We start from the raw sequence: 12,500 nt of genomic DNA, 5'->3' as shown, positions 1-12,500 counted from the left end.
CGCACTGTACTCTCCGGTCCGGGTTGTCCGGGACAACGCGGGCCTCCAGTGGCATGCCGAGGAACGCGAGACGACCACGAGATGAAATTATTTTTACCTTCGATAATATAAAATGGTTCAATGTTGTCGCAACGCGCCTGGAACCAGAGAACCGTTTGGTGTCGTCTGCTGGTGACGGCTTCACCCCCTGGCGGTAATGGTACCCCCACTCCACCACCCAAAAAATTCAAAAAGGAAGAACAGAAATGAAACAACAACAAAAAACCTTCAAAGCAAAGTACAATCCGTGTTCAAAAATGTTAAAAAGCTGTCGAGCTGCCACTCAACAACGAGCAGTCGACGGCGATGCGTTTCCCATAGCAACCCCGGAGCTTTCATCAACGAACTTCAGTTGTGGCGGTGGTTTTGTCTGCCCCTTCCTGGCGCGCCCGGTACGAGGATTGATTAGAGAAATGATTTGGACCTAGCATATTTGCTTCCAGCCACCCTTTTCAGCGCTCCTCTTCTCCCACTCTGTGGATTGGGTTTTCCGGAAAAAATCCATCCGTCTAAGATGATATTAGAATGCTGTTGAGCCAGACACATACGCCAAAGAACCACGAAACATTATCTGAATAATTATCTTAAAACCAACAGAGCACAAAATCCATTCAAGCACAAAACAGAGAGAGATAGCAAGAAAATCCAGCGATTGCCGCTTGATCAGCAATATTTGCCTGATGAGATTTTCATCGGATTTTTCGCTGATTATTGTTGTTTTTCCACGGGTCCACGGAATCACCACGCTGGTTCATGCACCGACAATCGCCCACCGTGACCGAAGAAGCGAGGAATATCGCGAGAAATGCGAACCCGAAAGCACTCAGCGCGCCAGCGTCAGAATACAGCCGGGTTGGTTGGTTGTTTTTGTTGTGCGCGCGGGTGACGTCAGGAGGATGTTTTCCCAGATAAATTTTCAATGAGCAAAAGCACACCGGCAAGGACTTGCGTCAAAGTTCAATTACCGAAACGCAGGGGGCACACGTGGCGGGCAGGGGGTAAAGAACGCGACGACGCAATGGAGGCCCGGTTCGTCCCTCAAACTGCCGGTTCATCTCTCTCATTAGCCCTCTACCAATCTACCAACAGTTGAGACAACTTTTCGGAATCATGTTTGAGAGAGAAAGAGAGCGAGTGAGTGCGCCAGGAATACGAGATTGATGGGCTATCCCGTCGATGGAGGGTTTCCATTTCGCGGATCACAGTTTCACCAGCCCCAGGAATAAGCAATAAAGTTAATAAAAAGGAAAGGCCCATCCATCCCTAGGACTAAAATCAAATTACGCCACCGAAGCCGCTCGAGGGAATACAGCGGCAGTGGCGGTACGAACACCAAACCCATCGGCGCAGCTGTCCGCTCCGCTATCGTCGAATCGAACACGCCAACACCTCCTGGCCCCCCACCTGCCTCCAAAATGCTACATAAGTTATTCATCCCGATGCTCTGCCATGCCATGGAGGACATCGAAAATGACAATGTTGCACGACACAACATGAACCAACGGGGAGCGCGGAGTACATAGCGTTGAGCACGCCGAGAAGTAAACATTTTGATTTGTTCCATGTTTTTTGGTCACCCCTTCACCACCCCTCACAACATAGACATCACAGCTACCCCTTTATCACCCTCTCGCTCTCGCGGTTGGGGCCAATTTGAAATTGAACGCCTCATGTGTGGAACGCTCACAAGCGAGCGAGAGATGTGCCGCTGGCGGATCGCGTAAAACGCGCCCATAAACAAATACAACCACAACCGACCGTCCGGGGGCATCTTGGTCGCGCGAAAGACGGGTTGCAAAGGGCGCAAAACGGTTGGCTTGTTTACGCGATAAGATACGGCGGCGGCGGCGGCCGGCCGCTTCTTTGCGATGGCTTGACGCTTTCGCCTCACCCCTCGGGATGCCTTAACCATATCCGATTCATTCCAGTTTCGATCCCGACGCAACGGAAGTTCCGTGGCATGGCCTGACGGTGTACAGCTCGCGTTGGACAACCGAATTTACACAACAATCCGGCCACTGTCCAGCGGATGGTGAAGCAGTAGCAGCAGATGTCACCTTTCTTTAGCCCTTCGGAATCACGCAAGCCACGCCACGCCACGGTATTGTCCAGGATAATCGAACTGTGTGGTTTAAGCAATGAATTATTTATTATTTATTTATTCTGTTGGCTTGGCGGTTCCGTACGGCGGCGGCGGCACCGCCGCTCCATCAACCCCATCGTCAAGATAAGTCAGGTCGGCGCGTAACGGAAATCACCAATATTCTGGCTGCTTCCATCATGATCATGATAAGCCTCCGGACTGGGAGGGCATGGTATTAGATAAGCGTGCTAGCATGCATCGATAGGCCACCGCTGGCCGCTCCAGTGTCCACTCACTCCCCCTGGTGACCGTGGCACCCCCAAAACCCCAAAGGCACTCAACAGGAAATCCATTGACTGAGACTTCAAGGTTCAAGGGCTCCGGCATTTCCAGCTGATGCTTTTGCGGGATGGCTGGGTGGTGGAGGGATGGTTTGGGGTTTTCCAATGCACCACACCTCTCCATCGTAGCCGCGGACAATCCGATTGTCATCCAAGGATTCCTCGACCTTCAACGAGATGTAACCCGATGCCAAATAAACAGTCCCCGTGGGAGGCTCCACTTACCAGCCAACAGGGCTAGAAATACATTTCTCCGAAGCATCTCCCAGTTCCTGTGAAGTGCTTCCTCGCCCCTCCGCAGCATCAAACAGGTACAGACCGGCCTAGAGGTGGATGCTAATTCATTTCGATGGGCACAACCGAATAAATGGTTCGGCAAGACGATTTGTGATCCCTGCCTCCGATTTCGGTCGGACTGGTGGCCTGACAACCGTGGTTGGTTTGGTCCTTAATCCTGGGACCATCGAACGCAAACGCAAACGCAAACAACACCCGGAGCAATTCCAGGAAACCAATAAGATGCCGAATCCATCTAACGCCGGTGCCTAGTTGAAGTCGTTAATGACCTTGAGGAGTGCCGTGGCCCCGCCGTGGGATTCTCGCTGCTGGGAACGAGCTGTTGCCCTAGCACGACTGCCAATTAGTGAATTACACAATGAGCTGCTTCTTGACGTTGCCCAAAAGGTACTACGACGACCAGGCACACGCAACAAACGACTTTTTAATCGTCCTGATCCACAACAAATTACCGAGAAGTTCCTGTGAGCGGAGAAGATTTATTGATTACTGGCCGTAGGAGTGATGGAATCCGTTTTCTACTAAATTTGTTTCAACACTTTAGAATACCAAACAAACTAACGGAGTCCTGAGCTGTCGTATCTGCTATCGGACGGTCACAAATTACCTCCTAGGTTTAATAGCCTTCGCTCGTCAGGTTTTAAACGCTTTAAAAGGTATTTACTTTCGCACAAAGTTGCACGTGGTTGCGGTCTCTTCCATTACTTAAACCGTCGGCATCTCATTTCGAAAAGCGTTCAAAAAGGTTTAGAACGAGAACGTGAAACGTGAGGCCACCGGTTCGTTACCAGGTTTTTTTTATCGAATTTCCACCAAAGCAGATGGACGTGGTGGTGTCAGAGGTCGTCCGTTCCGCGTGTGTGGAACCTGTTCTCGGACTCCACAATCAGCATCGAACAGCGTCGTGGCACCTGTGTTATCATCAAACACTGCGGGACCGACCGTGCGAGCGCAAAATGTCACCGGAAGGTCGCGATCTACGATCGGTGGAGACTTTTTTTGGAGTGTGGAAAAAGAAGACCCCGAAATCCGAAACCAGTGGGCGCCACCGTGCGCCGAACAGAACGTACTGGAATGTGATGTCGGAGAAAAACATCGAAACCGCAAACATGAAGGTGATGCGAGCGGTGCTGCAATCATCGCGCAAACTAATGACCAAACGCCACAATGACCAGAGAGGGGGGTGGTGGATGCTGGGGAACGCCGTTCGGGTGACGTTCACACTCTCGCATCACACGATGACGTGATTCGTCGACTCGAGCTGCCTGGCTGGCTGGAGAAGAAGAGTGGATTGATATGGACGCGCGCGTGAACCATGATAAAGAGTTTGCAGCAGCACGCGCGATCGTCGTCTTTCGCTCGCTCACTCGCGACTTCTTACAAGATGGACACCAACACCAACCACAGGCACTCCCGAACGACTGTGTTAGTGTTTTATGTTCTTTTTTGTCAATAAACACGCGGCGCAGTGCGTTGTGATGTTGGGCAGGTTCAACAATGTTTAGACGCTAGACGCATTTGCTTCCGTTTTCATTGATGATCGTTGACGCGCTGTCCGGTGAATGTAAGGACTCCCTCCTGTGCTAGAAGGTACAGCGATCCAAAGATCATTGAAACTTGGATGCGAGCGATCGACAGAGTGGTCCATGACCACTGATCAGACACCAGACAGAACCTGTCTGCACTGGGTTGTGCTACTTGATCTCCGTAGTGGTAGCGCTGGACGGTGGCTGGACAATCACTGCCGCGGCGTCGGCAGCGCTGTCTGTATAGGTGCTCGTGATCTTATAAACGAATCAATGATGTCATAGTACTCTTCGCTGTCCCTCTCTCTCTCTCTCTCTCGATTATTCGCGCACGATCGCTGCTGGATCTCTCCTTTTCTCGCACATCACGGATCGCGCCGTTGACCGATACTTCCTTCTTTCGAAGCGAAGCTCACTCTCCTCAACCCCTAACTCAATCAGCGACCGTGCGGCGTTTGCTTGGCTTCCCATGTGTAGCTCACCTCGCACCTCGCAGTTGTATTCTCAAATAGTTTGAAATAATATTTTGCCAAGCATAAATGATTACCCGCGAAAATGTCGAGCATGAGCCATCGGTGCGCCGTCAGAGTGAAACACCCGTTGGCCCCACTCCAACGCACGCAGCTCACGGCAAGGTCGGCGCAAAGCATGAAATTGGACAAACGAGACCAGAAGAGCCACTTGAGATGATGATTGAACAGGTTCGTAACGCCGAGAGCGTCACTTTACCGGCTGACAAACGCTGAACCGAGTCGTTGCAGGAGTCGAAGATCACACGGAGATGCATACCAGCAGTGGACACTTGAGGCACAATGGATTACACGATGCTTTATACACAGTAACGTGTTCCAAACTTTCGATACCAGATCAGAACGTTGATTTCACTTTTACTTCTATCCCAAAAAGGCCCTTCTCTCGCTGACGCTGAGCCTGTCCCGGACACCGAATAACAGATCCAGGACCGAATACTGATCAGCAGAAAATTGGAAAGGATGTGAAAGTGAGCTCGCCGGGTGACTGGTTTTTCGCGAATTTTGCGCCTCGAATTTGAGGGCTTTCGGCACGCATTATCCGACACCATCCGGCACCACATATCTTCCCATGTGGCGAGGAGGTCAGTGTCTTCGACAGGGCATCATTAACTTTGCGCAGCAGGTTCGTCTGCCAGACGCAATCGACGATTATCGCCGAAAAAGCTAGTCTGTGGCCCCCGGGCGGGGGGGGGAACCATCTTTCTTCGCCGTTAAAACAACCTGACGAAAGAAAGGTCGCACCAGGTCTCGGCACTCGCCATCCGTTTCGTAACGAAGTCATCGTACGACACACCACCGCAAGCGTTCAACATTCCGCACAGTTTCAGGGACGAAATGGAAAGGTACACCTTTCCGACCGATCGACCAACTTCTTCACCCGGTCGTGCCGGTGCTGCTGCTGGTGCTGTGACCTGTTCTGCCATGTTTCGCCATTTGGCGTCAATTTCCAAAAATTTCCATCCCCAAAAACCTATCGACTCCTCCGAATCGCCCATCGCGCTTCAAGGATATATTCGCTATCATCAAGGGCACGACGATCAGTCGATCTCATTTAAATTCTCTCAACTTTGTGCTTATTTATGTAGTTCTTGGAATTTCTTAATGCTTGTTCAGGATTTCTTAGTGCAGGTTTTTGGCTTAGAGAGTTTGATAACGTGTTAAACAATCTGTGAGATTCGAGAATGAAACTCAAACTGTGGTCTGTGTGCCAGTACCGGACTTGGCTTGGCTCCAAGGAGAACATGATTTGTGGAGGGCGTCGAAAGTAAGCTGCTGGTACATGCGAGGCGACACGCGTAACCTGCCACTTCTGGAGCAACATAAAATTGTCCAGCCAGCCAGCGATTGAGCATCAAGATCGAGCATAGGGAAACCGTTGCCCATGATTAACATTCTCCCTCTTCACTCCAGACAAAATCGGTCGCTTACACGAGGAAACGGGAGCGATGGTGAGCAGCAAAGCGACCGAGAGAAAGAGAGAAGCAAAGGGAGGAGATAAAAACGAAGAAGAAAGACGCAAGATACGGATTGGTCGCTTTGTGACGAACAACAAGTTAAACCGGCCACTAGACCGGAGGAGCAGCCCCAACGGCGGGTGAGGCCTTATCTCGCGCACCACCACCACAGAGCATACGCAGAGGGAGAGAGGTCAACGTTATATGCTGCGCTCGCTGCGTTCTCGATCATATTCGAAAGAGGCCCATTCTGCTACCCATTCCTCCCCCATTCCTTGCGGGCTCGTGATTTTGCACTTTTCTGCACCATTACACTGCGCTGTTCCCGTGGCTGGGAAGCCGTAATGGGCGCCAGCGCCAGAATGGATTTTATCCTCGTCCTACTATCCATCATCGATCATTAGCCGGCGGTAGAATGGGAGAGGCCGAGATCGCACATTCCAAGCCAGCCAGCCAGCCAGCCAGCCAGCCGGCCAGCACCCGCAGCGTTCGTTGGTCTTACGCACGCGATGTAATGAGCTCCGAGGCCAGCTCTTGCGGCTAGAACATCCCGAAAAGATCGATGGACGGATGGAGTGAACCTGCGGAACACATAATGCCGTGCTGGTGATGAAGCAAAAGCCTCTTACAAAGGGCTCCCGCTTTCAGGGCTCGTGGACTGGGCAGAGGGAAACCTGTCCTGCAGTGAGCAAGTGCCTGGATCAATCGAACTCCACAACTGGTCCGTGACATTGACTCGTGTTGGAGAGCAGGTGAGAGATGAATTTCTCTACAAGACTACAAGAACAGCATCAGTCTTAGTAGCATAACTGGATTGTTGGACGAATGGAAATGTCCCTAAAATGTACAATTTTCCTCCCGCATGAAGTGCCGCGAGGACACGAACGGAGACGGGGAGATGTGGTGAATAGAGGAGTAAATTAGTTTGGCCTCTAACACACCCGTTTGGCTCCTCGTTGGCCAACTCGTAAGGCTTCACACTATGGCCCCATGACGACGCACATCCATCCCATCCCCTGCTCCACCAGGAATAACAATAACAACGAGACCAAGATCTTCGCTTTTCCTTGCCCCCGCCCGCGGGAGAAAAATAGCCCCCCAGGGAAAGGAAAAAGGCTGGTTGCTTAGTAGGCTCGGTGTGGGCGAATGGTACGACGGCGGACCGCGTCCTTGAAACATGCTCACTATGGTGACGGGGAAGGCGCAGCAAGTGACGAATCCCGGCGGTTCCCGATTCCCGTTCGTTCGTGTATCCGTCGAGTTGGCATCGCGGTACGAGAACGCCACGAGAACGTGTGCAAGGCGCACATTTCTGGCGCTGGTGTTGGTGTGGAAAATGGTGGAAAAGCGAAAGCATCGCCTGGTGCTCTATGAAAGTGCGAGAGAGAGAGAGATGCGACGGCGCGATTGGAGAAGCAACAAGTATGCAAATTTTTATCGGCCACTTCGATCCATTTGGTTTGGAATTTGTGTACGGAATTAAGGAAGTTTTTATGAATATTTATGTGCCTTCTCCCATCCCACTCGGATAGGCGCTAGAGACCCGCAATGTTTTGGCCTGGCCACGGGATGATCCAATTCCCATGGACTGGCGAAAGGAGATGGCAAGTCATTAATTCGAAAACACTCCTACACCCATTCGCTAGTGATTGCAGCAGTCGGACCTGCGCGCTGGAAGTGCCACGATGTTGAAGAGATCGAAACGTGTTCTCTCGGCAGAAAATCAATTGGCCAGATCAACTGGCAGGGCCTACTTACCAGTGGCCTGCGGGATTGCTGGCTCGCAGGATCGTTTTCGCTGTAGCTCACCTTCCGGTATCCTTCTCGGCATGCATCGCCTCCGCACCTCGGCTTGACGACGTCGACAACGAAGACGCTGCCAGCGGTCAAAGCACCCACCCTGGGGTTGCCTATCAATTTGAACGTTTCGCCGGCGGTCTACCCTTTCCCGCTCGCGCCACTATCACTTTTTTTTCTTTGCGACTCGTGCGCCACTCGCTATCACTATTATCACCAGCGGTTTCCTTCCTTGGGAGACGCGCCACAGCCTCACCATCGGTCACGATACTCCCGTCCCGTGAAATCGTGCGTTTGCCCGTTGGCCACTTTACTCAAACACTTTGACCGTTCCAGCAACACCGTCAGCATCCACAACGCAGCATCTTCCACGAAAGGAAACCAGCCTCCTTCGCCGTGCTGTTGTTATGTTCAGCTCTGGAGCAGGTCACTCTTCTGGAACTATCGTCACGGAATTCACGGATGATCAGCTGACGCCCGCACCAGGACCACCACCCCCGTTCTTTCGTGGACCGCAAATTATGATTCCGGTGTTGTTAGCGGAGCCCCGCTCTCGCGACCGTGTTCGCTCGTCTCGTGAGGATCGATTTTTGCGTCAGAACCGTTCTAAGAAGCTCGTTCGCGATTTCCGCTCCGCGCACGATCCACCTTGCACAGCTATGGCTCGCTCTTTCTATCCTTCCCTCCACTGGTTCGCTTTATCTCGCTCGCAAGATGTTGATCACCGCGGGGATCGTGATTCCGCGCACCACCCCACACCCACTTCGTTTCTCTCACTCAGCACCCTTGGCTTACGCAAACGGACCAAACTCGCTCACGACCCGGACACGGCGGCTCCACGGTTGGGATTTTTAGTCATTTCTGGGCGAGCGAGATGCGTGTGGGTTATTCACAAAACAACGTGCGAAACGACAACAAACGAAAAGAAGAACTTCTGCAACATAATGTAACCTTCTGCGTGAATTGGTGAACTACTGCAGGAGCGATTTTGTGCGCCCGTTTATGCGGCCAGTTTCCACGCTCTAGCAGCCTTTCCGCTGCAATTTTCCTCTGTTTTTCCGATGTTTTCCTATAATTTTCGTTATGACTCGTGTCCTTGAAATATAGATTACTTTGCCGTTGTGCTGGAGAACATTTTGAGAGCATATTGCGCCTGATTAGCTAAAACTCCAGGATCCAGGGGGTGTTCTAACAGCCGAGCCGCCTGTTGCAAATTGTAAACAAACAAATCGCCACACAAAAATGCAAGATGATCTGGTACAAAAGATCAGCGAAATCGGCCTGGTCCTTCGCGAATACCAATGGCTGATAGACGCCTACATAGTGGTAAGTAAGAGCTAGTCCTAGCGCATCAAAAGTTCACCAATGGGTTTCGATTGTAGGATTTCTATGAAGAGGATCACTTTCAAAGGCTGCCCACGAGTTGGCGCGCTTGTATGGAGATCATTTCCGTCCAGCAGCTGCACGGTTTGCTCCGCTTCGATCGCCGGCAAACCGAAACCACAGTCTGGCCCTTGGCGATCTTAGCGCTCCGGTCTCTGTTCCATCGACTGGCCCTCCCGAGGGAACACCGGGAGTGCAAGGGGAGCACTTTGGATAAGCGGTGGGTCAACAGCACATTTCATCGTCATGCGGGGCTCTTCCAAAAATCAGTCAAACATAAAAAGCGCCATGAAATTGTCCAGTTTGCAGCTAGCTGTTTGAACGAAGAACCACCACAGGACCACTGCACACTAGTGGACATTGGCTCGGGGCAAGGTAATCTCGCCAGAGCTCTAGGGTTAGGATTTGGCTATCAAGTATGCTGCCTCGAACAAAACGAATCGTTTGTTCAAACTGCAAGGTACAACTCTTGCCCTCGACGACATACCGAGCAATAGTAACGACCTTTCAATCTCTATTTTAGACGAAAAGATGCGGAATTGGGTCAAAAATTGACCAAAAGGGATCCTGCCCTGAGAGATACCCTGGTGATGCCGGTCCATCTTCATGAGCGAGTTAATTTGGAGCAAATTGATCCGCAAGGGTTCGTTCAAATGTTGAACCGAGCACTGAATTCTTCCAGTAAAGATGAATTTCAATTCGGGTTGATTGGTTTACATCCTTGCGGGGACTTGGCACCATCGTTGCTTCGACTATTCCTCGCCTGCAGGGAGTGTCGTTTCGTAAAGCTTGTCTGCTGCTGCTATATGAAATTGTCCTGCTTGGCATTGCCCGACCAGCATGCGGCAAATAATTACGGGTTTCCTCTGAGCGAGTTTTGTCGATCCAGCGGCCTTTTGCTAAGCTATCAGGCAAGAGAAATTGCATGCCATGCGATAGAACAGTACAGCTGTAAGCTCCAGGAGGACTACGAAGAGCTTAAGGTCCACGCTTACCGGGCTGCCATCGAATGCATCATCGTACGGTTGAAGCCAGAATTGAAACACTCAGGGCTTAGAGGAGGCATAAAAGCAGCCGAGGTCTCGTTCGAAGAATACTCACGTCGAGCTGTTGAGGGAATGGATATTTCAATTCCCTCCGAAGAATTGCATTCCTACGAAACGCAGCGACGCTTGGAACGCTGGGAGGATGTTGTAAAGTTCTACACGCTGCGGCTTATGTTTGCTCCGCTGGTTGAAACGTTGATCCTGTACGATCGACTGCTGTTTCTACACGAAAGAGGTGAGAGAATTGGTCCACCCCGTGTACCTCATGTGGTCATTATCTTGTTTCTCTTTCCATCGCCAGGTTGCAACGCTAGAATCGATGTCATGTTCGACCCGGTAGAATCTCCACGGAATCACGCCATTACTGCCTTTAAATGAAGTTCTCTTATCAACCATTGTGGTATTATTTCGTGCTTCCAGCATTGTATATTTAAATATAAACGGACGTTTTGCTTTATAAAATATCTCTCGCGTTGGAAGGAATGATCAATAAGTTATAAGGCCCTCTTACGGTCTGTTGAGATCACAGATCAGTTGTTGATATTGCAGTGTGCTGGAATGTTAAACGTCTAGATATCGTCGTCTCGGTCCTGCAAGCCCACCAGAGTGAACTGATCGGTTCGATCCGACGCACCAGTACTAGGACGGAAGCAAAATATGCGAGACATCAACAGTACTAGGAACGCAGTTGCGAGTAAAGTGCTGACGATGGAAAATATTTCAATTGTGCCAATCGTAAGAGCACGACTATCACTACTATCCTTCATATTTATCGGCCTCATCTGTACAGCATCCTCCATTTTCTTTGGGGCAGCTGTTGGAAGCTCTTCAGGAGGTTGCTTGAGCACGGTTGAAGACCGAACATCTTCAGTATGGCGCGTGACTCTCCGGAATTTGTGCACCATTTGAGGATTCAATTCTGCGACATACACCTCCGCTCCATCGTCCGATACGGCAAGCTCGTGTGGATTGCTGAACGCATGCAGAGCATTCTCTGGGCGAAAATGTCCCACTACACGGTTGGCAAGCATTTCGAAGATGAATCCCACTATCGGTTTAGAATCGATGGTGAATTGCGGCCCATTAATGATGTACAGAAGGTCCGATCCATCGTACTCGATGTACTTTACGCTGAACAACCGTGTTCCGATCTCATCGCTACTGAACTGTGAATGAAAGGTACCGTTCGCTGTGTGGAAACACTGAACACGACCCTGCTCCCGGTCGGCCACACAAACTAAATCCTGCTTAGGGACTAAAGTAAGAGCATGTGGTATAGCGAAGAAACTAGTCGGAACTGGTCCAGGGGGCAGATTGAAGGTACGGGTCAAAATGAACGAATTGCGCCCCCAGGACAGTATCGGTACTCCTTCCGCCGTATACTTGATAACTCGTCCGTTACAGTAGCCATCGGCGACGAAAAACTCTCCACTAGGTAGTACGGCCACCGATGTAGGTTTGCAGAAATGGGAGAAATCATTCCCGGGTTCAAACCGTTGTCCCAGCGTCAGCACGGGTGCTTTCGTTGACTGATTCACGTTAAACTTTAACACCTGATGCAGAGCCACATCCGTGATCCAGTAGTTTTGCTCATGATCGATCGTCAGTCCGTGGGGCATATAGAACCTGTGGAGAGGCCGAGAGGAATCGAAGATGAATGAACAGGTTCCGGTACTTTGTTTGTAAACTATCTTACAAATCTTCTCCCCACTCGTTCAGTAACTTGCCGCTGCTATGATCGAACGTTAGTACGGTCCGTTCGGCGATGGGACCTCCTGTTGCGTTTAGATAGTTGTTCTTCACATCGAACGTCGCAATATTCCAAACGTGTGATCCTCTGTGCAAAATTACCACATTGCCGTCCCCGTTAATGGCCACAGCTGAGACGGATCCCAGCTTACGATCCACTATAGGCCAGCTGGAAACGTAGGTGAACTCTAAAGAAAAATGAAACGGAGATTGCAATTAGGAACTCTTTAGGTGTCGCACTAGCGACGTGAT

The 12,500-nt window shown here is 50.8% G+C and overlaps 3 protein-coding genes across 4 annotated transcripts in view; 1 reads left to right on the top strand and 2 right to left on the bottom strand.

Annotated features, from left to right (window-relative positions):
- Positions 1-8,963, bottom strand: part of LOC126574011 (myocyte-specific enhancer factor 2) — a 37,617-nt gene extending 28,654 nt beyond the window's left edge. The window contains exon 1 of the mRNA XM_050233916.1: positions 8,032-8,963. The gene's annotated coding sequence lies outside the window, so the exon portion shown is untranslated. The remainder of the gene's footprint in view (positions 1-8,031) is intronic.
- A 336-nt stretch (positions 8,964-9,299) lies between these two features.
- Positions 9,300-10,909, top strand: LOC126574014 (methyltransferase-like protein 25B). 2 transcript variants are annotated; one of them, XM_050233932.1, is made up of 4 exons: positions 9,300-9,396; positions 9,453-9,913; positions 9,977-10,734; positions 10,801-10,909. In XM_050233932.1, exons 1-4 carry the CDS (start codon positions 9,313-9,315, stop codon positions 10,875-10,877), a joined length of 1,380 nt encoding a protein of 459 aa, XP_050089889.1. In that variant the 5' UTR covers positions 9,300-9,312; the 3' UTR covers positions 10,878-10,909. The 2 variants fall into 2 exon arrangements, with proteins under 2 accessions (XP_050089889.1, XP_050089890.1); XM_050233933.1 differs by having other exon boundaries at positions 9,338-9,396; positions 9,466-9,913.
- LOC126574013 (peptidyl-alpha-hydroxyglycine alpha-amidating lyase 1) overlaps positions 10,895-12,500 on the bottom strand; it is a 2,434-nt gene continuing 828 nt past the window's right edge. The window contains exons 4-5 of the mRNA XM_050233931.1: positions 12,196-12,436; positions 10,895-12,125 (exon numbers count right to left, since the gene is read on the bottom strand). Coding sequence (XP_050089888.1) covers positions 11,069-12,125; positions 12,196-12,436 — 1,298 coding nt within the window. The 3' untranslated portion in view covers positions 10,895-11,068. The remainder of the gene's footprint in view (positions 12,126-12,195; positions 12,437-12,500) is intronic.

This window comes from Anopheles aquasalis, chromosome 3 (genome assembly GCF_943734665.1).
Source record: "Anopheles aquasalis chromosome 3, idAnoAquaMG_Q_19, whole genome shotgun sequence".
NCBI classification, from domain to species: Eukaryota; Metazoa; Arthropoda; class Insecta; order Diptera; family Culicidae; genus Anopheles; species Anopheles aquasalis.
Note: the sequence above shows the minus strand (reverse complement) of the source record. Positions and strands in the feature narration are given on the sequence as shown.

Excerpts from the sequence above, each read along its gene's own strand:
- LOC126574014 (XM_050233932.1), top strand. The coding sequence starts at position 9,313 with ATGCAAGATGATCTGGTACAAAAGATCAGCGAAATCGGCCTGGTCCTT. Across the intron at positions 9,914-9,976 it reads TCGTTTGTTCAAACTGCAAG|ACGAAAAGATGCGGAATTGG; the intron begins GTACAACTCTTG and ends TCTCTATTTTAG. Across the intron at positions 10,735-10,800 it reads GCTGTTTCTACACGAAAGAG|GTTGCAACGCTAGAATCGAT; the intron begins GTGAGAGAATTG and ends TTCCATCGCCAG.